We start from the raw sequence: 22,741 nt of genomic DNA, 5'->3' as shown, positions 1-22,741 counted from the left end.
TTTCCAAGTTTTGACTTTTTTTTTTTTAATGAAAAGTTGGCTTTTCCAGCAAAAAGTGGACTAAATGTGTGTGTGTTTAAAAAAAGTAATTGTCATCTTCAATCACAAAATTAAAATTGAATTGGACCAAATATGTCATTCAAAATCTACAGGACAAAATATTAATTTGAGCCCTATGGATAGGCCTGCAAAGTGAAATATACAGTGCTAAAATAACCCAAAAATGTATCACCAAAAGGCCCAAATATTGGGTCTGTTTTAGACCCGTCTTTAGGATGACCAAAAATAGATCCAAACAATATATATATAAGTAAATGATAATAAATAAGATGCACGAAAATTAATAAAAAAAAAATCAAAAGATAATGAAAAAATAGAGAGTTAAATGAATAAATAAAATATTAAAAAAACAGACCAAAAATATAAAGACACCAATAAGATGCACTTCAATGATGCACAACGTAGATTGATTATGGTAGAATTGTATTCTTCAATTGTCTTGAAACTGGAATGGGGGCAATTGTTAGGACGGAGTTCTAACTTAACGTGCTAGAATTTTCTACTTCAAATCTAAAATTAAAATAATAGAATTTCTTGTAGTATGAAATGTTTAAAATTCGAACTATAATACATGTGGAGGAAATAAAAGAAAAATTGATATGAGATTTATTAAGAGACAAGAGCTTGATCATATTTGATATTTTTACTTTTAATTGATCAACTTGATTCATGAGATCAATTCTTGGTCTTACCTCTTGAAACTTGGTATACACTTTTCCATTGGATCAAGGTATTGAGTAAGACCATCTTTGAACCCTAAATTTTAGAAAGACAAAAAATATTTAAAAATACATTACAAACTTATGTTACTTGAAGAAATAACTCTTTTCTTATTTATTATTATTATTATTTTTGGCATCTTATTTATAATTATTTTTTAAGCAGTCTTCTATATTATTATAAAAGAAACAGCCAGTCGTACCAATATTTGAATATTTAAATTAATTTTTTAAATTATTATTTTTATTCATTAAATTTGATTATAATAGTAAATTCAATATTTTTAAATAAACTTATTAAAATACCCCTCAAATTTAGATATTTTTATGTTTTTGAAGCCACTATTATATAATTGTATAATCAATTTATATTAAAAAAATTAATTATTTATAATTATTATATATTTTATACACATATTGAGTGTGTCGTGGACCGTCAATCATTATTAAAATTCAAGATTCAAACATACTATGTGGTTTAATGCAATAACTTTGAAAGATGAGGGGGCAATTTGCAAATTAACAAACAGATCCAAGAGAAACAAAGTAGAATATGAAGTATTAGTTTTAGTCCAGAAACTTCTCTCTTCTTTATTTCCGCCGACTATATAAAGGGCACAAGTTCTGCGGCTATCGTCTTTCCCCCTTTGACATCGAAAACCCCAAACCCTAGCGCTTCTACCCTCTCAGATCTGCAAAATTCAAAACCTTTAATGGCTTCCAAGCGATCGGATTTCGGCGATGGCGCCAGCCCCGGGTTTGTATTTTTCACTCTCTCTTTACACTTTTGGGTGATTATGTATGCTTAGTTGACGATTCAGCTGATAGGTTCTCAATTTTCTGTTTGTAACAGGAAAATTTTCATCGGGGGCCTGGCAAAAGATACTACTTTAGGTTTGGATTTTATTGCAATCGCTTTTTTCACGTTTTTGTATGCGATACCATCTTATATTAACCTTTTATTTTATTTTTCTTGTTCTTGAATGAAAAAATTGGTGTAGATACTTTCGTGAAGTACTTTGGCAAGTATGGGGAGATAACGGACTCGGTGATCATGAAAGATCGGCATACCGGTCGGCCGCGGGGTTTCGGTTTCATCACTTATGCTGACCCGTCCGTTGTTGATACCGTTATCGCTGAAACCCATGTTATTAATGGCAAACAAGTGAGATTTGCTTGATTACTATTGAACATCTTTTCTGGCTTGCTTTGTGGTGATATAGAACATTCTTGTTATATAGGTAGCTGGAAATGTTCTATGTAGTATAATTAAATGGTATAGATATTCTTTTAGAAGGAATGTGCATCTATAAGTGGTCATATATATGGGGGGTTTTATGAACTTTTTTTAGCTAGGTTTTATGAGAAATTTGAATACTGTCTAGTTACTGCTTCCCCTAGGTTCTTAGTTTTCCTGTATCATCTTATGTGTCGATAAGATATTTTTTTTATGTTGGATTTCTAAGTTTGTTGTTCACAACATCAATGTTTGTTGGTTTGAGTGGAACACAAAAATTTGTTAAGGTTATACATATATTTTTAATGAACTTGATTGCGTGGTGAGCTTGTACATGTATGGGCATCTATATTGCGAGCCGTGATGAGTTTGTATCGACTATGGAGAATGAGAAACCAACTATTTTTGTTGGTTTTGGCACACTATTGCGCGTACTATTGAAGGCACAGTAGGAGACCTGCATATGTGATTCTGGATTATCTGTTATTGTTGTAGCCGATATCAGACTGAAATTATCCTCTGATATATCATATTAACATAGTTATTGTTTGATGTGTGAATTGATTGGTTATTGCAATTAATTGTAAAGTGGAAACTGTCTTTATTTTATTGTGTTACTGGATAATGCTCTTTCTCTTCTTGTTACTGCCCTTTACTTTTTGAAGACTTCAGCTGGACTTACCTAAAGTTTATTTGTTGGCCAGGTTGAGATCAAAAGAACCATCCCGAAAGGAGCTGGCGACTCTAAGGATTTCAAAACAAAAAAGATTTTTGTTGGTGGGATCCCCACTGCTGTTACTGAAGGTGCACCTTCTATTTTCTGAGAATATTGTTAATTATTGTACATTTGTATTTGCACTCTTTTATTGCTAACCCTGGCTGCCCACTGAATCTTCCTGCTCCGTGAAACGGTTCTGCATAGATGAGTTCAAGACTTTCTTTTCCAAGTATGGGAAGGTCGTAGAGCATGAAATTATTCGAGATCATGTGACCAAGAGGTCTCGTGGATTTGGATTTATTGTGTTTGACAGTGAACAAGTTGTTGATAGTCTCCTAGCTGATGGGAATATGATTGATATGGCGGGTACCCAGGTGAGTTTCTTTCGTTGGTTGTGCTTGTCTATAGCTATGCTACATATAGAACAGTTCTCTGCATAGCCCTTTCAAGTGATTCATTGCTGAGATTCTTAAGAAATTTCTAGATGGGCACCATCATATTATTTTAGCGGTTTTACGAACCTTTGGTACTACTGTTATAGTATCAGGATATGGGTTGCTAATGCAGCTTATAAATGTTAAGTGTTAGTTATCAAATGTTTGCAGGTGGAAGTTCTAGGTTAACTTGCTTCTTTGTTGTAGGTTGAGATCAAGAAGGCTGAACCAAAGAAACCCTCAAACCCAACACCTGCTCCTGCATATGGTAGTGATTCTAGGGCACGTGCCTATGGTGATAGTTATGGTGGTTTTGGCAGCTCATATAGCAGTTTTGGCAGTGGCGGTTTTGGCCCTGCTTCTTATAGGTCAATGGGATCAGGTCTTGGTGGTAGGTTTGGTGACTATGGTGGATATGGTGGTGGAAGTGAATTTGGTGGTCGGTATGGGGATTATGCCAGTAGCGAATTTGGTTATCGAGGAGATGGCCCACTTGGCTACTCTAGTCGATTTGGTTCTTATGGTGGAGGCTTCGGAGGGGGATATGGTGGTGGGCTAGGTGCCTATGGCCGTGGTGGTGGTTATGGCAGTTATGGTGGGGCCGGATCTGGTGCTGGTTATGACTCTGGCCCCAGTGCTGGTTATGGAGGAGCAGGAGGGGGAATGTATGGAGGTAGGGCAGGTTATAGTGGCAGTAGTCGATACCATCCTTATGCCAGATAGATGTCCCTAAGCATCTTGTAGGAGTTCTCTCATGCCTCTTGGCCATTGCTTCTCGTGGCTCAAAGTTGACTAGATTTGCCAAGTACTAGCACGGGGACGATCCCTAGAAGTTCCGGAGGACCCTAGTTTTATGTTGTTTTTATAAACTCTATGCTAAGCTTGTTTTTACCAGATCAATGGATTAGAGAATCTTATTGAGGTACTTTACTCTGTTCTAAGCTAGACATGTTATCCTGTATGAATTGTATTTTAGTTCTATGTTGTAGTGTAGAATGGTCTTTTGCATTTTAAATTTTTTCTGTTAGAATTATTTGTTTTTCAAGAAATTTTGCATTCATGCTAAAATGATTTCTGAGGTCATCACGTACCCAACCTTTGCATATGTTAGTTGGATTTTTGAGTTGTGCTTGTGATTAAGGCTTGCATTAGCTCTTTCAGTTAGGAGCTAGTAAGATGTTTTATTGTCCAGACTCTGGTGTAGGTCATTTATTTGTTCTATATAGTGACCAATGAGTTAGAAAAACATTTACTAGGGAGCTTTAAAATGTAGAGGATGGGGAATCTTATGGATTCTGGGATTTGTAAGGGGCTTAGATTTGTTAAACAGCCCACATGAGAGTGGGGTTTTCACCACTGCTATTGCAGAGTTACTGCTCGGTTGTTCGACTTTGGCGGCATTGCTAGAGAGCCGAAACTCTTTGGCAGTACTTCCCATTTGCCCAATGTGTAACATTGTTTTCCCTAATGTTTCATAACCACTTGTAATAATGATGAGATGTAATTTTTATGCATATCACCTGTACTTACTGAAATTCCATGTATGAATAAACTTCATTAGTATGAATATATATATATTTCTGATGTGGAGTGCGCTTGCTGGATTTGTTTATTTTTAACTGTTGAATAGACATCTAACATATTCATGGAATGCTGTTGGATGGTCATCACTGAAACAAGTGATGAGAACCACGTGTATCTTGTCTCTCTTGCAAGCTTTCAATGTGATGTCGTAGGGTTGATTCATTGAATGGTGGTTGTAGCTGACCTGTGCTTCCATATTACAATAAGCTAAGCGTGCATGTGCGTGTTTCTTGCTTTGTTTCTGAAGTAAGGGATGTTGAGTTGAGATTGTTTAAATCCAAGCTAAAAGAACTGGATTTCAGGCTAGCTTTGTGTGAGGTAACTATGGAGAAAGCAGAGGGGAGTAATGAAAAAGATGGGCTGGCTAATATTTTCTTGGTCGAAGAAGCATAAGGATAATGTTTAAACAAAACCTTGCGACATAATTAACCAAGTGATTTTGATTATAGAAAATGTTGAATTGAGATGTTACATGGTGTTCTAGTGGAAAGATGTGAGGAGAAAGTTAAAGCAAGCTCTTGATTTAACCAAATCAAGTAATTTTTAATGACGCACGACGTGTGTGCTGAGGTCAGAAGTACAAGTTTTGTGCCATATTATAAGTTTATTTTATTGAAAGATGTTTGACGTTCTGTAATTTTCATTCCACGATCCACTAAAGAAATTAAATTTATGACGTCTCGTGAGAATCATGCGGTGGGTAGATTAGGCCTTATAAAATCAAACCAATCTCATGCTATACCAACAAGAATAGTTTGGTGGCCTGAAGTACCAGGGTGACATATAGCTTTGAAGAAATTGTTAAACGTATTTGGTTCAGCTTTTTTCTTTAAAAGTTGATGCTGAATGTGAGGTTGGGTTGTTTCTCTTGGCAACGTTTGTATTGTTTTATTTTACTCTTGGGAACTGGGGAATCTGTCATTACACCCAAAATCCTGCAGCAGTGAGACAACTATTTTGCGGGTGGTGGTGTTGAACGACTTGGGAGGTTTTCATTTTGTTTCACAATTACAAGTCTGTGGTAAGTGCAAACTCTTTATAGGCTCGGAGTTGATTATGGCTTGAATACGAAACTCTAAAGTTTAGCTTATACAAATTCGAGGTGTTTTATTAGTGAAGTAGATTACACAAAAGAGGATGAAATTGTTATGGGCGAAATAAAGCCGGAAATATTTTGCTAGTTTGGTAATGGCAAGAACTATCACTAGCTGTAACAAGACATTGCATGATAGAATTTTTTAAACGTATTATCTGGTATTTCACTACAATTTATTAGAGATAGCCATTGAGATCAGAAAGCGGGTTTTCAAGGGTCTTTGCGGAAGTCATTCTTACCTGAACTTTTGATAAAATTTTAACAATTAATTTAACATGTATAACAAGTTTATATATAAACTATGTCGCTTTGAATAATGGATAATGCTGAATCACAAAATAAGTACAAAAGGGACAATTTGAATCATAAAATAAGTGCAGAAGGGATAATTATATTACCCCGTACGAATTCCAGTTGGTGTAAATGATAATGGAAACGTTATCTAATCGCGGACTGTTATCCCAGATTCATAGAGTTCCAAGCGTCGATGCTCTCGATATTCATACATCAAAAGTTTATTGATGTCTAGATTCGATTGATAATAGTCAGTTTCAAATCCTTGCTCCTTGATACCTACAAGAGATTAACAAAAACATACCTTATTGTAGTGTGTTTGATGTAGAAAGTTTCACCATAATTTAGTAGAGAATAAAATTATTTGCAGAAAAAGTGACCCAAATAGATCTAAATGTGGTATGCAGAATGTGACTGGAGCTTACATGCTTGTGAAGTAAAATATGGATACAATTTTCAAATTACTTAAACGTGAATGTGCCAAGGTTTTTAATCTTATGAATGTGAGGTTTAGTTGGTTCTTTGATAAGTACCTGAATAATTCAAATTGGATTCTAGGGTTTTATGGTGGATGCTATAAAAAGGATTGTCATATTTCAAGGAATTAAGCCTATTGGACCAAGAGGAGTGCACTGAAAACACTTGAGAGAAATCTTAAGTATTAATACACACGATTTTGGGACTATGCAGATGAGATTAAAAGAACCAGCTCAGGCAATACTTGTAATTATGGGGACTGAAGATGTTGGAAGGGAAAATAGGTTTGTTAGATTTTCTTGTTGTTTTGCAGCCATGAAAATTGGTTTTTGAAAAGGTTGTAAGAAGATCATTGGTGTAGATAGGTGTAATTCAAAGAGGCCTAATGGGGGATTCTTTTAACTATAATTGGCGAATTCAAACACAATCTTTCACAATTTCATATGCTGTCCTAAACAGAGACTCTAAGGAGATTTGGAAGTGGTTTATCATTTTGTTGAAAGATGACTTGGGTATTGAAGAATAGAGTCAAGTGTATCTGTTTCTGCTCATAAGTTTTATGTAAGGCATATGCATAGTGACTTGAAATCTGTAGGGTTTAGTGTTGTCATTTAAGAATGCCTTACGGAAGGCTAAAAAGGCATGTACTAGAGGGGAACTTAAGACAAGAATGAGAGACATATAGTTTTTGATCAATTTGCATTTGATTGGGTTTACGATAAACTTCTTGAAGAGTGGAGTAGGTCACACTTTAATGCTACTGTAGTGTGTTACATGTTGCTGAACAACTGTTGTGAGACCTTCAACATGAGGATACTGCATGCAAGAGAGAAGCCAATATTGATTATGCTAGAATGAATCAGAGTTGAAGAGTCAAAGAGGGAAAGGAGGCAATGCATTGAAGATGAAAAGACAACAGATGACAGTCAAATGCTCTAAGTGTAGTGAAGAAAATCATGCTGCAAGGACATGTGACAAGAAAGATCAAATGCAATTAGTTGCAGATTCTGAAGCTACTGAAGACTTGACCATGAAGTACCAGTTGTAGATGTCTTTGGAGAGAGTTGTTCAGTCAATGAAGTTCTACCAATAAAAATAAAGCTCAATGTAAGAATTTAACTTTTATGTACTTTTTTATATTAATGAGTTTATATTAATTTGATGTATTTTAGGTTAGGTTGGTTTTTGGCATCATAGGTAAGAAAGAAATGAAGGATTTCAATACAAGAGTCCCAAAATAATATGGTGAACAAGGTCACTTTCAATTTATGAGCTTTTGTTGTATTTATCTAGTTCCTCTTTTTTTGTTTTTTCATATTTTGTTTTTGTTGGTTCTTAGGGGTAAGACAAAGGCAAAAAAATGGTCACAAATGAAACATAAAATATGATGGTGATTTATCAATCTTCAGAAAATATTCATGTAGGAAGCGTTAATATGGTATCCAATTCTAATAAGTATTATTCATATGTTTGGAAGCTTTATAACAAATAGATTTGACACCTTAAGTTTAATACATGTGTCCCACTTTATGCAGAGTTTTGTTACCTCACATTCTGCAGAAATGAGACACAAGAAGCTGGAGATTCTCAACCCTCCCCCCATGCACAATCCATTGTCTAATCTCCTAAGTGCTCACTAATACATGAAGGGACATACATTGTACATTCAAATGAAGATGAGCTAGAATGTTGGACATCCTAGTGGTGCAACATCAGTGGTAAATATCCAATCCCCCCCTCCCCCATGTTTGGTGCTCAGTACAGTGCTGCATCAAACATTAATACACAAAATTCAGTATAATAACACTTTCCTTCCATCATGCAAAGGGGAAAGAAATTCATCACACTGTCAAATTTACAAAATTTAAGTAGAAAAAGGCCTCTAGGAAGAAGTGCGAGACAGTGGAAAAATAGAATTCATTGGCACTTATGATTTTTGGTTTGTAGTTGTGATGCTTAGCAATATTTTGTATCTAAGTTTGGCAGTATTTTGTATCTAAGCTTGGTAGTATTTTGAACACTTTTATTTTACCAGTATATTGCAATGGTTTTTGTACGCTCTTTATGTCTATAAGCTAGCAATTTTTTGAAAACTTGTTCAAATATTATTCAAGTTGAACCTGTTCAATTTTTTTGAATATAATCTATTTTTATATTTATTCTGTTTTTTGTCCAATCTTTACATATTGAGTATGACATTTTATAGCTTATTATATTCACAATACAGGTCAGGCTTAATTAAAGTTATTTTAACATAGAAATTCATTACTAATCTTACACATAAAAAATTTAAAAAAAGCTAGCTACCAAATTCCTTATTAATCTTAAATAAAAAACATACCAATACAACAACAATAATAGAAACACAATCTACTCTCTCTTTGCACTGATCTTCTCGCTGCTTCCACCACTTTCTAACATCCAAATTAAAACGAAAAAAATTCATGAAAAAGCAAGTAACTTGATGTACAATTTCTTCCTCTTTTCCATCTCTATTTTTTCTTTTTCTAGCACACTCATCTTCCTCATCAAGCTATGAATTATAGCCCTTGCTCTTAAAATATTGGAGGATCTTTCCACTGGAAGAATCTATACCTATTATTCTGTAATTTTTTAGCAAAATAGAAAATGACAGAGGTAAAGAGACACACGAAGTGGGTATTTACGTATCTTGTAATCATGCCATGAATGAAAACATCTCCCCAAATTTTGGTCAGTTCAAGATGTGTGAATGTAAGTTGGTTTATCACATTAACATTTATCTAATTGGGCATAGAAGACAAATTCCAATTTTTTCTCCATTCCTCGCATAGCTGCCGGTTGAAATTAGGGCTTGAAGCAAGCAAAAGGGTGCTGGGTGTGGGGTTAAAAAGTGACCTCCACCCCCTCCCCCCCCAAAAAAAAGGTCCTAATTTTGTTTACGTAATCAAATTCCAGCCACTTTTAAAATTTTATGACCGAAATTCTATAATTGCAAAAAAAAAAATAGTGTACTATTTGCTACCCTTGTATTTAATGTCCATATTTTACCACTTCTAATATACGGGACAATAAATGCAATTAAGCCTTCTTTTTTAGAGAGTTAAACATAGAATATGAGACTGATAAAGATAACAATTAATTATGTTAATGAACAAAGTAGAGTTAACAATTAGGGACTTTTCCTTCATTGGTAATGTGGTCTTGAACATTCTTGGTCTAGTGACTCTTTTTTCTTCTTGTGGTTTTGTTTGTGTTAAGTGTACTCTTAACTTTGTGCCTCATTGCTTGGCGAATTCTGTCTCTGGATTGTATGAGAATGCATCTGATTTACCTCCTGCAGCTCGCTCACTTGTGAACTTTGATTTGATTACATGAATAAAATCTTATCTTTAAAAAAAAAAAAAAAAAGTAGAGTTAACAATTATCAATCAATTTATATTTTTACAAGATCAACTATTTATTAGTATCATTATACTGAAAAATAGTATAATTAAAACCCAAATGATGGTGAGATTGGATTCAGAAACCCTCAAAATCTTGAAGTGTTATTACAAATTTTAAAAGAGAATCACTGTGGATATATTTGATTTTTTCGACGAGCTCAACAATCGAAAACACATACCTCTCATAAACTAATGAAAGAAAGCAAGACAATACGTATAAACAACTCCCCTACCTCATCAACTGCATCATCATGTCTCTTTTTTAATCTCTGAAAGTTATACATTGTCTGATCATCATCAGACTACAAAAATTGAATTCAAATTATATATAACAAAGAGAAAGAAACTAAAAGCAACATTAAAAAAAAAAACCTCGTGCATTGCTTTCAACTAAGTGAAAATAAGAAGAAAGAAGAGATTCGGCGCCAAGTACTAATGAGTGATCAGGGCAACAACATCATCATTATCCTCCATATTTTCAAACGACAAGAGTTCTGCAAAGTGGACAAGTATCATTCTGCACCAACCATGTCTTGATACAAACAGCATGAAACCTATGGTTGCATGCCGTGATCACCGCCCTCGTATCGCCGTCTTTGTATTCCTCCAGGCATATCATATCGCCGCCGTAGTCATCTTTTGAGTTTTCTTTGGAGTATTTCTCGAGAACCAATTCCTCCTTGCCTGCCACCCGACTCCGGCGCTCTGCTGGACGTGGGGGTGTGGTGACGAGCGTAAGGGCTATTTCCCGGCTCCGTTGAGTTTCATCCTGCTCATCATCATCTCTCATGCGTGTAATAATCAAATATTCAAGTAGGTATATCACTAAGGTGACGAATAGTGCGAAGCCGATGATAATCAGAGCGGCTATGTCTCCTACATGTGGGGACATGGTCCGGGTTTTCACGGAATTTTGATCCAGATTGAAGGAAAGATTTAATGACGACGGAAAGTGTTAGTCATTGAGAATTGATATATATATAATATATATATGTTAGCTCTCACTCTCTCTGTTTCTCCAGTTCGCAATAGGAAAAGGAGTAGGAAGTAGTACAGTTAAACTTGAAATAGTTTGGATGCGGAAAGGAAAATTTATGATGCAATAAATAAGAAGGAAAGTTATATTATAGTTATCCAGACATAGGAACTCTTTTGGATAAAGAAGTTGTTCATGGAAAGAAATTCGTTCACGCTAAAATACATTCGCCTTCTTTCCATATACAATTATCTGCTTTTCTTGTTAGGTTTCTATATTAATTCAGACCACTACAAATTTTTTTTTTCTTTTTTGGTTTTTACGTAGCCATACGATTTACTAGACTAATATCAATAGTTGTGATCTAATAATTAAAAATTGAATATTGTTATACCAAATATATGAGTTTGAATTTTTATTAAAACGGTTGATGGAGTTCATTGTACATTTTAATTTATATGATGTTTTCAATATTCTTAATGATAAGTCAATTATAAAAATTTTGATTTATCAAATTCAGGACGTCTTGATGCTCCTCATGTCCCAAGATTTGAATTTATAATACGATAATTATCTTAAGTTGTATAGGATCAAATTAAATTAATCCAATCTCGAAATTAGATTGTACTCAAAGTCTATGACTTTTGATCTAATTTAGAAGGGAAAAATGAGTGGAGAATATTAGTATACTGAAAAATGGTTTCCATTTTAACAAAGTTTTTGACAGTACCAATAGAGAATATTTGGGTGATTATTTTGAAAGTTTAGATGGGAATATGATTATTAAAAATTTGAAAACGTGGATAGTATTAATTATTAAAAGCTTAGTTTTGCGTTGACCACGAGTTCCTTCTACGACGTCGTTCGGTTCGCTACTTTTCCTTTTTAAGTTCCTGGAAATCAGACGCCTCTCTCTACTTTTCTCTCGGTCTCGGATAATCGCTCTCGCCCAAATCCAATCCATCCTTACCTCCGGATCGTAGCAGGGTAAGCCTCTAATTCTCGATTTCGATGTCTCTCTTATTTCCTTTATGCCTCTGTTACATTCAATGTGAAAATTTCGTAATTACGGTTGCAAATCCGATTTATGTAATCCCTGTTTAGAACCCTAGAATTCGTGATTCAAGTTCTCAAATATCCTAATTTTGTTTATCTCCACAGCTGTATTGCTAGGTTGCCAACATGCCGGCCACCGCGGGGAGGGTTCGCATGCCGGCGAACAATCGGGTGCACAGCAGCGCTGCCCTACAGACCCATGGCATATGGCAGAGCGCGATTGGGTATGACCCCTATGCGCCGAACAAAGAAGAGAAGAAGAATAAACCTTCTCAGAAAAGCTCCGTCTCTGAGCCTGAGCCTGAGAATGCCTATGCTAGTTTCCAGGGTTTACTTGCTCTTGCCCGTATAACGGGATCTAATGCTGATGAGGCTCGTGGTGCTTGCAAGAAGTGTGGGAGGGTTGGGCATTTGACATTCCAGTGTAGGAATTTTTTGAGTGCTAAGGATGAGGGGGAAGGCAAGGACCCAGAAGCGATCCAAGCTGCAGTTTTGTCTGGCTTGGAGAAGTTGAAGGGAGAAAGAGTGAAGGTGAAGGGGAAAAGTGAGATGGAGAGTGAGGAGAGCAGTGAAGACGAGAGCGAGAGTTCTGATTCCGATTATGACTCTGAGATGGAGAGGGCTATAGCAGAGAAATTCGGAAGAAGGGTTAGTGGTGGTAAGTCGAGGAGTAGTAAGAGTAGGCAGAGGAATGATAGTGATGAGTCGGATGATGACGAGTCAGTGGGGAAGTCTAGAAAGAGGGTGAGGAAAGAGAGAGGGAGGTCAAAGAAAAGGAGTAAGAAGAGGGGAAATAGTGATTCTGAGGATGAAGATGATGGAAGAAGAAAGAAAAGGAAGGAAAAGAGGAGGAAAAGGGATGACTCTTCTGATGAGGAGGAGGAGCGCAGACGAAGAAAGAGGAAGAGTAGGAAGGAGAAGAGGAGGAGGAGGAGTCATCATCATTCAGACGATGATTCTTCTGATGATTCTGTTGATCTGCGACATCAAAGGAGGAGCAGGAAGACATATTCAGACTCTGATTCCGACGTCAGTGCTTCAGATGATTCGCGAGAGGGTAGGGGCAAGAAGCGGTCTGAGAAGAAGAGCCGGAAACATCGCCATGAAGAGGACTAGCTTCTACCGTAGGTGATATATCTTGTGCTTTTAAGGTTCATCTAAGCAACTGTTAAGTGTGCCTTATTCAATCTTAGTGGACAATGAATTAATTTGGTGCATTTGCTTTTTTTCAGTTTGATGTAATGTATTATTTTAATTGCTTTGTTCTTTTAGTTGTAAGGATTATGATATTTACTGAGTATGCTATGTATGATTCAGACATGTGATCGGTCCTGTTAATTGAAATATTGCAGTAATGCTTTTGAATTTTATTGAGTTTAAAGTTGTTTTACTTGTTGGTTGCTATTCGATAAATTTAGTCTTAATCATGAGTTGACAAAAAATGTCCTTATGTTAATTTAGACGGGCAACTAATATTTAGGACCAACTTTAATCGTTTTAAAAAGACTTAAAGATCAAAATTAATGAAATCAAAACATGAAGTACCAAAATTGATTTATAGACTAATTTAGAGGAATCAGAAGTGAAATTATCCCAACATAAAACAGTTTACAGCCCGATTTTCCATCTTACAGTCTTGTAAAAGTATTAATAGGTAGAAAACATCCTAAACAAACAAATAAACAAATAATACCTCCCACGTTAGAGAGTCACATTAATTTTTTCTCAGGATATTCTTGTATCTACTATTATTTTCACAGTGCACTTAACCTGAGAATTTATAATTTATTCATTTTCCAATGTCTGAAAACACAATCATCTCGTACTTAAGCCATGAGAATATTTCCTTTTCAATATTTTTAATTTTGTAAAGGAAATTAAGATGAATGTGGCAGATGGTTTCTTCCCCATATCATTACCACTACTTTTGACCTCATGCTACAACAACTGTTTTCTTGCAGTAAAAGAAGGTTTCCTGTCCTGAAACCACCTTCATGTACACAACTTCTTTCCCACGCGGCAAACATATATGCATCTTCTTGACAGTACAATTCAACTGAAATGTACATTTTATATTACAATCTTAAATTAACATTATTAATCTAGATCACATAATCCTGAAAGTGAACTCAGAAGTTAACGTTTAAAGATGTAAGATCGGTAGTTTCTGGATACCAAACCATACCTGATTGGGACTTGCATGAGAAGTCCCTGCTGCAGCCTGCAGGGTCTCATAAGTTAATCCTCATTGGGAATTAGCCAAGTAAAATTAAAGCTCCGATGATTAAATCAAGAATTAAAGTAATATATATGAAAGGCTTGAAAAGGCTCCAAGTTTATGTTTTGAACATTCTCAAGTAGGAATTATGATGCACAAATACTTGAAAATGCAGAAATATTGATGAGTTTTGCCTTGATCTGAAAATATTAGCCAAGGGTTTAAAAATTGCATGTTACCTTGATAATAATACATCAATCAACGACATACGCGATAATTAAGTTAGAGAAGCAGTAAGAATACTTTTAGCAAGAGTACTGCTTGATATGGAAAGTTAGTTGTAATAGTTGTCCATCATGAGAATATGTCTGAATTCTGATCTCTATCCACGGAAGGAATGGCAGATTTAACACAATTTCTGAAAAAACCCGAATATCAGAAGAAGTGCTGCAGTAGGTAAAAGTATTGTGATAAAGGATTAACACAAAATAACAGATAGAGGAGCTTCTTACAAATATCACATGGTTACATATATAGTTCAAGCCTCCTCCACGCTTACAACAAGCCCCGGTAACTGGTAATCATAACCATATACATGACACAATAGACTTTACAAACACAAAACACACGTCACGCACCAACAAGTTTAGCAGATGAACTTGCTAGTAATGGCTGTCTTATTGTACGTAGTATACATAATTTCCATCACACACTTGCCTAATAACTTGTGCCTTGCTACATGGTAACCATTTGCTGGGGCCTAACTCAATTATGTCATCAGCAGTTGCAGGGGTCGCAGGTGCAGCTGGAACCGCACTTGCAGCCGTGGCCTCCTTCAGCACCAAAGCTTTTCTCAGATCCTTCAGAGTACCTACACATCATGAATTCTTGAATCCTTCAATTTCCCTTCATACAGGAATTAAAATTGGAAAAATAGTCAAACTTTGAAGATGATCTTATGTTCATCATATATTACACATACATCTTTACAGGTGCAACCCCTTCAATGAGGGTAACAGTTGTGCTCTTCTCAATATCTGGATACTTCCCGCATCTGCAAATATTAGATCAAATAATCAATCAAAGGAGTGGTACTTGATCAGAGTTGGAATATTAGTTATAGAAGCCAACCTATATTTATGAATGATTAAGGAAATAACAAAAAAGATTGTGTACTAAGATGGGAACAACATATCAAATTTGCATGAAATTAATAACGTCATTCCCCTCGTTATTTTCTTGTGGGGGGAGGGTTGGGGGTGTCTACCCGCATCCGCTGCCACAGTTGCAGCTTGTGCCGCATCCACAGCTTCCTCCAGAGTTGGACATTTTCTTCAAGAACGAGAAAGGAAATGTAGGAAAGAAAGGTTTCTAATTGATTTGTACTTCACCAGAAGATCTTGTTATAGGCACACAGAGTAGTTGTTGGCTCCTATTTATAATAATGCTGTGAACAAGAAACTTTAACGTGTGTGTGTGTGTGTGTGTATCGATGTATAGATGGTTTTAATACTCTAAAATCCTTTTCCTAATTGACAAGATCACGATCGATGTCTTTCAGAAACAAATGAATGCGCCACCAGAACAGATAGCTCATCAACTCATATAAAATTGGTATATCAACATCAGACGCGCCGGCCTCGAAATTTTAAATATTATGTTGAGTTTTCGTCTCTACGAGACTACGGAACATCAAAGGGAGAAGGCATGAAGCTTGCTGCTGCTGCACATACGTACATGATCTCCAAACTTGTTGACATTTTCTTGTTCTGGGACAACATTTTCAAGGCATAATTAACATTATCATCCCAGCTCCTCCAATGGTTTGAAATGATCAAGCTGATCAGGCCTATGCATATATGCCTTGGATTTCCCTATTAATTTCATACTTTAAATTTCTCAAGGAAAGATCATTGTCGCCGGCTCCGGCTTGTTGCTCCCCCACATCACTTTCACTAATTTTGACCTGTTGCAAGAATCAATTTTCTTGCAACCGAATCTTTTTCCGGGCCTCAAACCCTTTATATTTTCCACCAAAATTAAAATATCTATTTAAATGATTTTAAATTCTAACAGTTTGATAATTTTATCAGCAATTATTACAATAATAACAGACTTATTATGCAAAACACTATATAATGTCTTATTTTTCCAAACTTTTTAAATTAAAAGCTTACTTTAAAATTAGAATAAACATGTTTAAACTCTTAAATCTTTTTATAATAAAATGCAGGAGCTTATAAAATATTTGAAATAAACTTAGTGAAACAATCTCTTTAAGTTGAAAATGAACCTTCATACCTGACTTGTACCTAAGTTGTAACTGGGGTCTCATGAGATAATAAAGTCCTCATCAGGAATGAGCTTACAGCACAAATATGCATTAGAAGATCAGTAGGAAAAGGTTTTCGACAAAAACAAGATAAAATAGGCTTCGTTGCTTAAATCAGAACAATCATATGTAAGAAAGAGAATGAATATTACAATTGCAATTGACATGCACAAAGATTATGGTTTTTAGGTCATATATATAGTCAGTTTGGGTTGTACTATGAATGTACTAAACCTTACCATATTTTGTGTATTTCCAATACAGGGTTGTACTTCTTTCATATTCCTTCCTCATGCAAATAACCTCAAGGGGTATAATTGTAATTGGCCTATGAGGTTTCCCATCCTATTATATGTTTGTCGTCATAAAGAATTGAATATCCCAATTATTTCCATTACATTGTGAATTAATCTCTTTAGAACTTCAGGAGTTTCTACAAAATCATGCATAATTAGTTCAACTTATTGTTCAAGTGAGATGTATTCTCCTTTTATATATTTTACTTAAGCTTTTGAACCAATCTTATTTTTATTTAATTATAATAATTTATTATTAAATAATTAAGTATTTTTTCTTTTTCGAATGTAAGAAAAATTAAATAGTATGTGAGTGTATGAATGTGGATATTTTTATTTTATAATATATTAATTTTATATAACTTATAAATTTTATAATTAATTTTTTTAAAGAAAGTATGAGATTCAAAATATTTTATTTTAAAAAAAGCGTGTAAATAGTGGGGAGGGGGACAAATACGGTGTTGGCAGAATTTGCTGAAAACCCAAAAGAAAGAAAAAAACAACCAATAAAATGAAAAAGGAATTGCGTGTTTCTTAGAAGTCCGCCATGTTGATTACGTTTGATTTCTAACAGACCAAAGCATGCGAGTCATTGCCTTTGTGCTTCAAGAACAGAGGGCCCTTGGAGCCATATGTCGAACACTTAGCGTATCTGGTTTTTGCCTCAAGAATCTTCGTTCCTTTGGCAATTTTTCCACCCCAATATCATCATGTGTTGCCATAGTTCCTGCAGAAACTTCGGCAGAATCCGGAAAAGAATCAGAAGACGGAGAACCAAAGAGTTTAAGTTGGAGGATTGAGAAATTGCCCAGAGGGGAGTCAGTCGCTTCCGCCTTCCAGAGCTGGATGGGCGATGGCTTACCCATCCACAGAGGGGATATTTTCCATACTATCAACCGTTTGCGAAAGCTCAAGTCCACTAAACGGGCCCTGGAGGTTAGATATTCAATGATATGCCTGCTATCTGTTTGACTAAATGCTTCAATATAAATGAGCGGCATTGCGCCGTTGTGTGTCTTTTTTATCCATGTAAACCATTAAATTTGATGTTGAAAGACCATAAGGTTCGTTGCAGTCCTTAGAATTCAGTCAATAATGCCTTCTGTCTTAGCGCAAAGCGTGCAGCAAACCACGCAATTTGCAATATTCTGATCTAATTGAGTTGGAACTTTTTGCTGATCTTTGGTTGATTAGTAACGAGCTTTTTGAATTTTCAGCAAGACGGTAACTGTGATTAGAATAGAATTTAAAGATTTGTGTGTGTATCAGGTGATGGAATGGGTGATAAGGGAGAGGCCTTATAGGCCAAAAGAACTAGATTACTCCTACTTGCTAGAATTTACTATGAAGCTTCATGGGGCGGCGCAAGGTGAGACCCTCTTCTCTCGAATTCCATCAGAGTTCCAAAACGAGCTGCTCTACAATAATCTTGTGCTTGGATGCTTGGAAAAAGGGTTGATAAGGCTTTCACTGGCATACATGAAGAAAATGAGGGAGTTGGGCCATCCCATATCTTACTTGGCTTTCAACCGCCTTATTATACTTCACTCCTCCCCGAGTCGCAGGAAAGCAATTCCAAAAATCTTAACCCAGATGAAAGCTGATAAAGTGGTTCCACATGTGTCAACATATAATATCTTGATGAAGATAGAAGCTAATGAACACAACATTGAAGGTCTGGTAAAAGTATTTGGTGATATGAATCGACTGATGGTTGAACCAAATGAGATATCTTACTGCATTTTGGCTATGGCACATGCTGTGGCTAGACTGTACACTGTGTGTGAGGCATATGTTGAGGCTATCGAAAAGTTTATGACAGGACGTAATTGGTCAACGTTAGACATTCTTGTGATATTGTATGGATATTTGAGGAAGCAGAAAGAGTTGGGTAGAACATGGAGCATGATTCAAGAGCTACCTTATGTTAGGGGTAAGAGTTTCGTGCTGGCTATTGAAGCCTTTGGTAAGACTGGAAATCTTGGCCGAGCAGAGGAACTATGGCTTGAGATGGCATCAAAGAAGGGACTAAAATCAACAGAGCAGTTTAATTCAATGATAGGTGTGTATTGCAAGAATGGTCTAATTACTAAAGCAACTGGGCTATATAAAGACATGGAGAAAAGTGGATGTAAACCAAATGCAATTACGTTTCGGCATCTTGCACTTGGATGTTTGAAAGCAGGATTAGTTAGTGAAGCTATCCGAACACTTGAAATAGGGATGGAATTTTCAGCAAGCACACAGGTTAGAAAATCGACTCCATGGTTAGAAACTACATTCTCAATAATGGAGATTTTTGCAGGAAATGGCAATGTAGAAAATGTTGAAAAGTTGTTTGAAGAATTAAAGAAAGCAAATTATACTAGGTATACATTTGTCTACAATACATTGATTAAGAGTTACGTGAAGGCCAAGGTTTATGAGCCTAATCTTCTAAGGAGGATGATTTTGGGAGGGTGTAGGCCCGATTCTGAGACCTATAGCCTAATGAAGCTCATAGAACAGTTCCGCAGTTGAATTAGTGATATCTTTTACTTCTTAATTTACACACAGTGTTGGACACGTTCTTATTGATGTGAAAGTGGAAGAGACAAGATGAGTTAAACAACAAACGGATCAGTTTAATGTGGAAAACATGGTAGGTTTCCAGCTCAATGTCCTCTTCTGGTTGCTTGAAGGAACATATTGGTTGCACCATACTTCTGAATTTCAAATGAGGTTTTAGCATTGAGAAATAAACAGAAGTAGAAGTCGGTTGCCATATGATCTCCAAGGTTTTGCCGTGCAGGAATGATCGTATATTTGGTTGTTCTAGATCATATACTGAAGGTGTAAGTCTGCCCTAAAACCATTCCTCCGTGTCACCGCGCAAAACTCCTGGGGTGCATGACAGAAGCTGACATCTTTTGCTAGGCAACAAATAAAGTGTAACTTGATAATTTCTTTTTAATACGTGCCCCGGAATATATGACTGTATTAATATCACAATATTCTTTGTAGAAATCTAACATATCTTTTAACACTCATCTTATTGTATGAGCTCTAACAAAAGAGGCCTAGAGCAAAATTAAAAATTCTATATCATAGTTTTGAGGACGAAATTCAGGATCAATCCAAACATTGAGGCTTTTAGGACAATTCCATCAAATTGCTAAAAACTTAGTCAGATCGAACTAAAATATAATTCTTAATCTCTAATATGATCTCCAAATTTTGAAATTAATGACAATCATGCTTTCTCCATTAAAACACTAACGGCGCTTGTATATCAAATGGCGTAATTTTTTTAAATTTTAGGATCTTTTAAAAAGTTTCATAAAGTGTGGGATGTAATTTGCACCCCCTTCTTTTATGGGACTAAAAAGTAAAATTTTGAGAGTAGGAAAACATTGTGACGAGTCCGTTTGTGCAGCAAAGCACTTACCTTAAAGAGGTGTTTGTACCTTGTTTAAAATGACAGGGGAGTTCATTGATATCTTTTTATGGTGGGAGGGTATTTTTAACATTACGACTTTTGGAGGGGTTTGATTGCATTTAATCTTAAGGAAGAAGGGAAAGAAGAAATGAGACGACGGCGCCGCAAATGATAAACCCTAAACCCTAGTCTGTGAATTGTTAGCTATAAATTACAGACGAACACTTGAGAGCAACCAAATCCCATATAATAAGACATTAAATCCATGGACAAAAACTTGCTAACAGCAGATCTCTCGTCTCTTTCGGAAGCCGATAAGGCTACAATCTCCGCCGTTGTTGACCAGCTTCAAACCCGCGACAGGTATATCCATATGTGTGAATATATGTATGCATAATCTTAAAGTACTGCGCGCTTGGTATAGTTTATCTCTTATGGCACCTGTGACTTTCTTATGTGACTTAAGTGTTGTTGATTCTTCATAGAAGGGTTTAAGAAGCAGTGTAATATGCATAAAATGGTTTTATGTTCCGTAAAATTTTTTTTTTTTTTTTTGGGTGTGTGTGGGGGGGGGGGGTGTATGGGTGCAGCTTCAGATTTTGTAGGTTGCATAATTGATCTGAAACTTATGCAACTTTGTACGTGAAGCAAGAATGATAATTCTCCTTAATACCAATGCGTTTCATTCTGTGGCGCATATGGACGTTAAGGGAATAACATATTGATAGAAAGTGTTTTTACTATGTGATGTGGATGCTACCCTCTTATCTTTTTTATGTGTATTTTTCATTCTTGATGAATGTTTTTGGATTTGTGAGCTTGAAATGGCTATTAGAATGTTGCTAGTCAATGTTAAGAGAATTGCATAATTACTTGAGGAACTCCTTGTCTAGTTTGAGTAGGGCGAAGACCCCAAGTGGATAAATCAAGGGAAACTAATTGGGGATCTTGGCCGGTTAAGTTGTCTTCATGTACTCTTTGTGCTATTTTTATGTATCTTTTCCGAATTTTATATGTTGACTATAATTGGCGGCCACAAAATATTTATGTTTATATAGTTCTGATTGTTATCAAATGGAAACTATCAAAGTATGTTTCCTACAAATGCCCTGTCTCCCATCAAAGCCACTGGGGCACTGGGGATGAAGATTAAGAGATATATGTTTCATATAAATATGAAAGGAGCAAAGATGCTATGTTTCGGAGCGCCTGACGATTTGCTCATATTCATTGCTTATGCAATTTCTGAACTCTTTGTCAGTTGTTTTTTTGAACTGGGATCAAGATCTGGGAGTATTGCTTATCTGAACTTTCCAGTACAAGAATATGTTTGTTTACCGTGTTTCTTCTGTATTTGTATCCTGGTATTTGCACAGATATGTAGCAGCTATTTTGTGACCATATTTATTGAATTCGACCTTTTCTCATCAGTTTATTCTTCTTGTAGAAGTGGTTCTTGGAATATTTTATTGTTCTGATGCTGACACAACTTCGCCTGATTCTCTTTTCCAGTCTCAGAATATATAATGCGCTTGTGCAAAAATGCTTCGATGACTGTGTGGATAGCTTTTATCGTAAATCTCTAGGAAAGCAAGAGGAAAACTGCGTCAAGCGATGCGCAGAAAAATTTCTCAAGCACTCAATGAGAGTGGGAACGAGATTTGGTGAACTCAACCAAGATGGATCGACAGAGTAGATGCAGCCAGAGCAGTCAATACTCATTTCTTTTTCGACATCAGCAGAAAACTAAAACAGTCTACCAGACAGCGTAAGGAGTAAATTGCCCTCATAACACGGAGTATTAACCATTTTATGTAAATGTAATCAGAACTGCTTATATGTACAGTTGCCAGCTTGAGGAGGCATTCGTAGGCACAGAGTTATTCAGGTTTAGGAATTCGTTGCCAGTCAATTCGGCACTTGTGTGGACATATGGTTAACACAGAACGTAGCAGTTAGTTGTTTACAAAAAAGTTTGCATTTGCATTCTTGCCCGCTACTTCTTCCATTTGAGTACCCTCTGCTAAGTTGGTTGTTAAAACTAACTGTCAACCTAATTGTGGAGGAAAAATTAAACGGGAATTCATTTGTGTAAGGGCATATTTGGCTTCTAGTTTCTTCAACATACAAAAAACAATTTTTTTAATTATTTTTGATTTCAATTTCATAATTGAGGATAATAATTTTAAAAAAAAATTAAATATTTAATCAAATTTCTATATAAAAAAAAAGGAACCAATTTTACTAGAAAAACACTTGATTTTTCTTTTTGCTTGGCCATAACGCAAATATTATCATACTCTATTTATCGAGGGTTTATATTATAATTTTCCATACTTTTCTTTTAATTATTTTAATAAATATTTTTTCTTTTTAGTTTTTTTTTTTTGTGACTAGT

General features: G+C 35.6%; 6 protein-coding genes across 6 annotated transcripts; 4 read left to right on the top strand and 2 right to left on the bottom strand.

Annotated features, from left to right (window-relative positions):
- Positions 1,367 to 4,205, top strand: LOC105170412 (heterogeneous nuclear ribonucleoprotein 1). Its single transcript, XM_011091166.2, has 6 exons — positions 1,367 to 1,536; positions 1,633 to 1,673; positions 1,781 to 1,944; positions 2,721 to 2,820; positions 2,939 to 3,108; positions 3,376 to 4,205. The coding sequence occupies exons 1-6, from the start codon at positions 1,493 to 1,495 to the stop codon at positions 3,889 to 3,891; spliced, it is 1,035 nt and encodes a 344-aa protein (XP_011089468.1). The 5' UTR covers positions 1,367 to 1,492; the 3' UTR covers positions 3,892 to 4,205.
- LOC105170836 (putative RING-H2 finger protein ATL53) lies at positions 10,523 to 10,936 on the bottom strand. Its single transcript, XM_011091757.1, has one exon. The coding sequence runs from the start codon at positions 10,934 to 10,936 to the stop codon at positions 10,523 to 10,525; it is 414 nt and encodes a 137-aa protein (XP_011090059.1).
- On the top strand, positions 11,883 to 13,414 carry LOC105170411 (CAX-interacting protein 4). Its single transcript, XM_011091165.2, has 2 exons — positions 11,883 to 12,007; positions 12,182 to 13,414. Exon 2 carries the CDS (start codon positions 12,203 to 12,205, stop codon positions 13,190 to 13,192), a length of 990 nt encoding a protein of 329 aa, XP_011089467.1. The 5' UTR covers positions 11,883 to 12,007; positions 12,182 to 12,202; the 3' UTR covers positions 13,193 to 13,414.
- Positions 14,728 to 15,728, bottom strand: LOC105170410 (metallothionein-like protein 1). Its single transcript, XM_011091164.2, has 3 exons — positions 15,562 to 15,728; positions 15,277 to 15,348; positions 14,728 to 15,165 (listed from the first exon to the last, which is right to left on the bottom strand). The coding sequence occupies exons 1-3, from the start codon at positions 15,621 to 15,623 to the stop codon at positions 15,072 to 15,074; spliced, it is 228 nt and encodes a 75-aa protein (XP_011089466.1). The 5' UTR covers positions 15,624 to 15,728; the 3' UTR covers positions 14,728 to 15,071.
- Positions 17,407 to 19,993, top strand: LOC105170409 (pentatricopeptide repeat-containing protein At1g07590, mitochondrial). Its single transcript, XM_011091163.2, has 2 exons — positions 17,407 to 17,861; positions 18,195 to 19,993. Exons 1-2 carry the CDS (start codon positions 17,508 to 17,510, stop codon positions 19,443 to 19,445), a joined length of 1,605 nt encoding a protein of 534 aa, XP_011089465.1. The 5' UTR covers positions 17,407 to 17,507; the 3' UTR covers positions 19,446 to 19,993.
- LOC105170408 (mitochondrial import inner membrane translocase subunit Tim9-like) lies at positions 20,409 to 22,456 on the top strand. The gene is made up of 2 exons (XM_011091162.2): positions 20,409 to 20,706; positions 21,856 to 22,456. Exons 1-2 carry the CDS (start codon positions 20,609 to 20,611, stop codon positions 22,037 to 22,039), a joined length of 282 nt encoding a protein of 93 aa, XP_011089464.1. The 5' UTR covers positions 20,409 to 20,608; the 3' UTR covers positions 22,040 to 22,456.

The sequence above is a fragment of the Sesamum indicum genome, linkage group LG9 (assembly GCF_000512975.1).
Source record: "Sesamum indicum cultivar Zhongzhi No. 13 linkage group LG9, S_indicum_v1.0, whole genome shotgun sequence".
Taxonomy (NCBI): domain Eukaryota; kingdom Viridiplantae; phylum Streptophyta; class Magnoliopsida; order Lamiales; family Pedaliaceae; genus Sesamum; species Sesamum indicum.
This window is presented reverse-complemented; position numbering and strand designations above follow the sequence as displayed.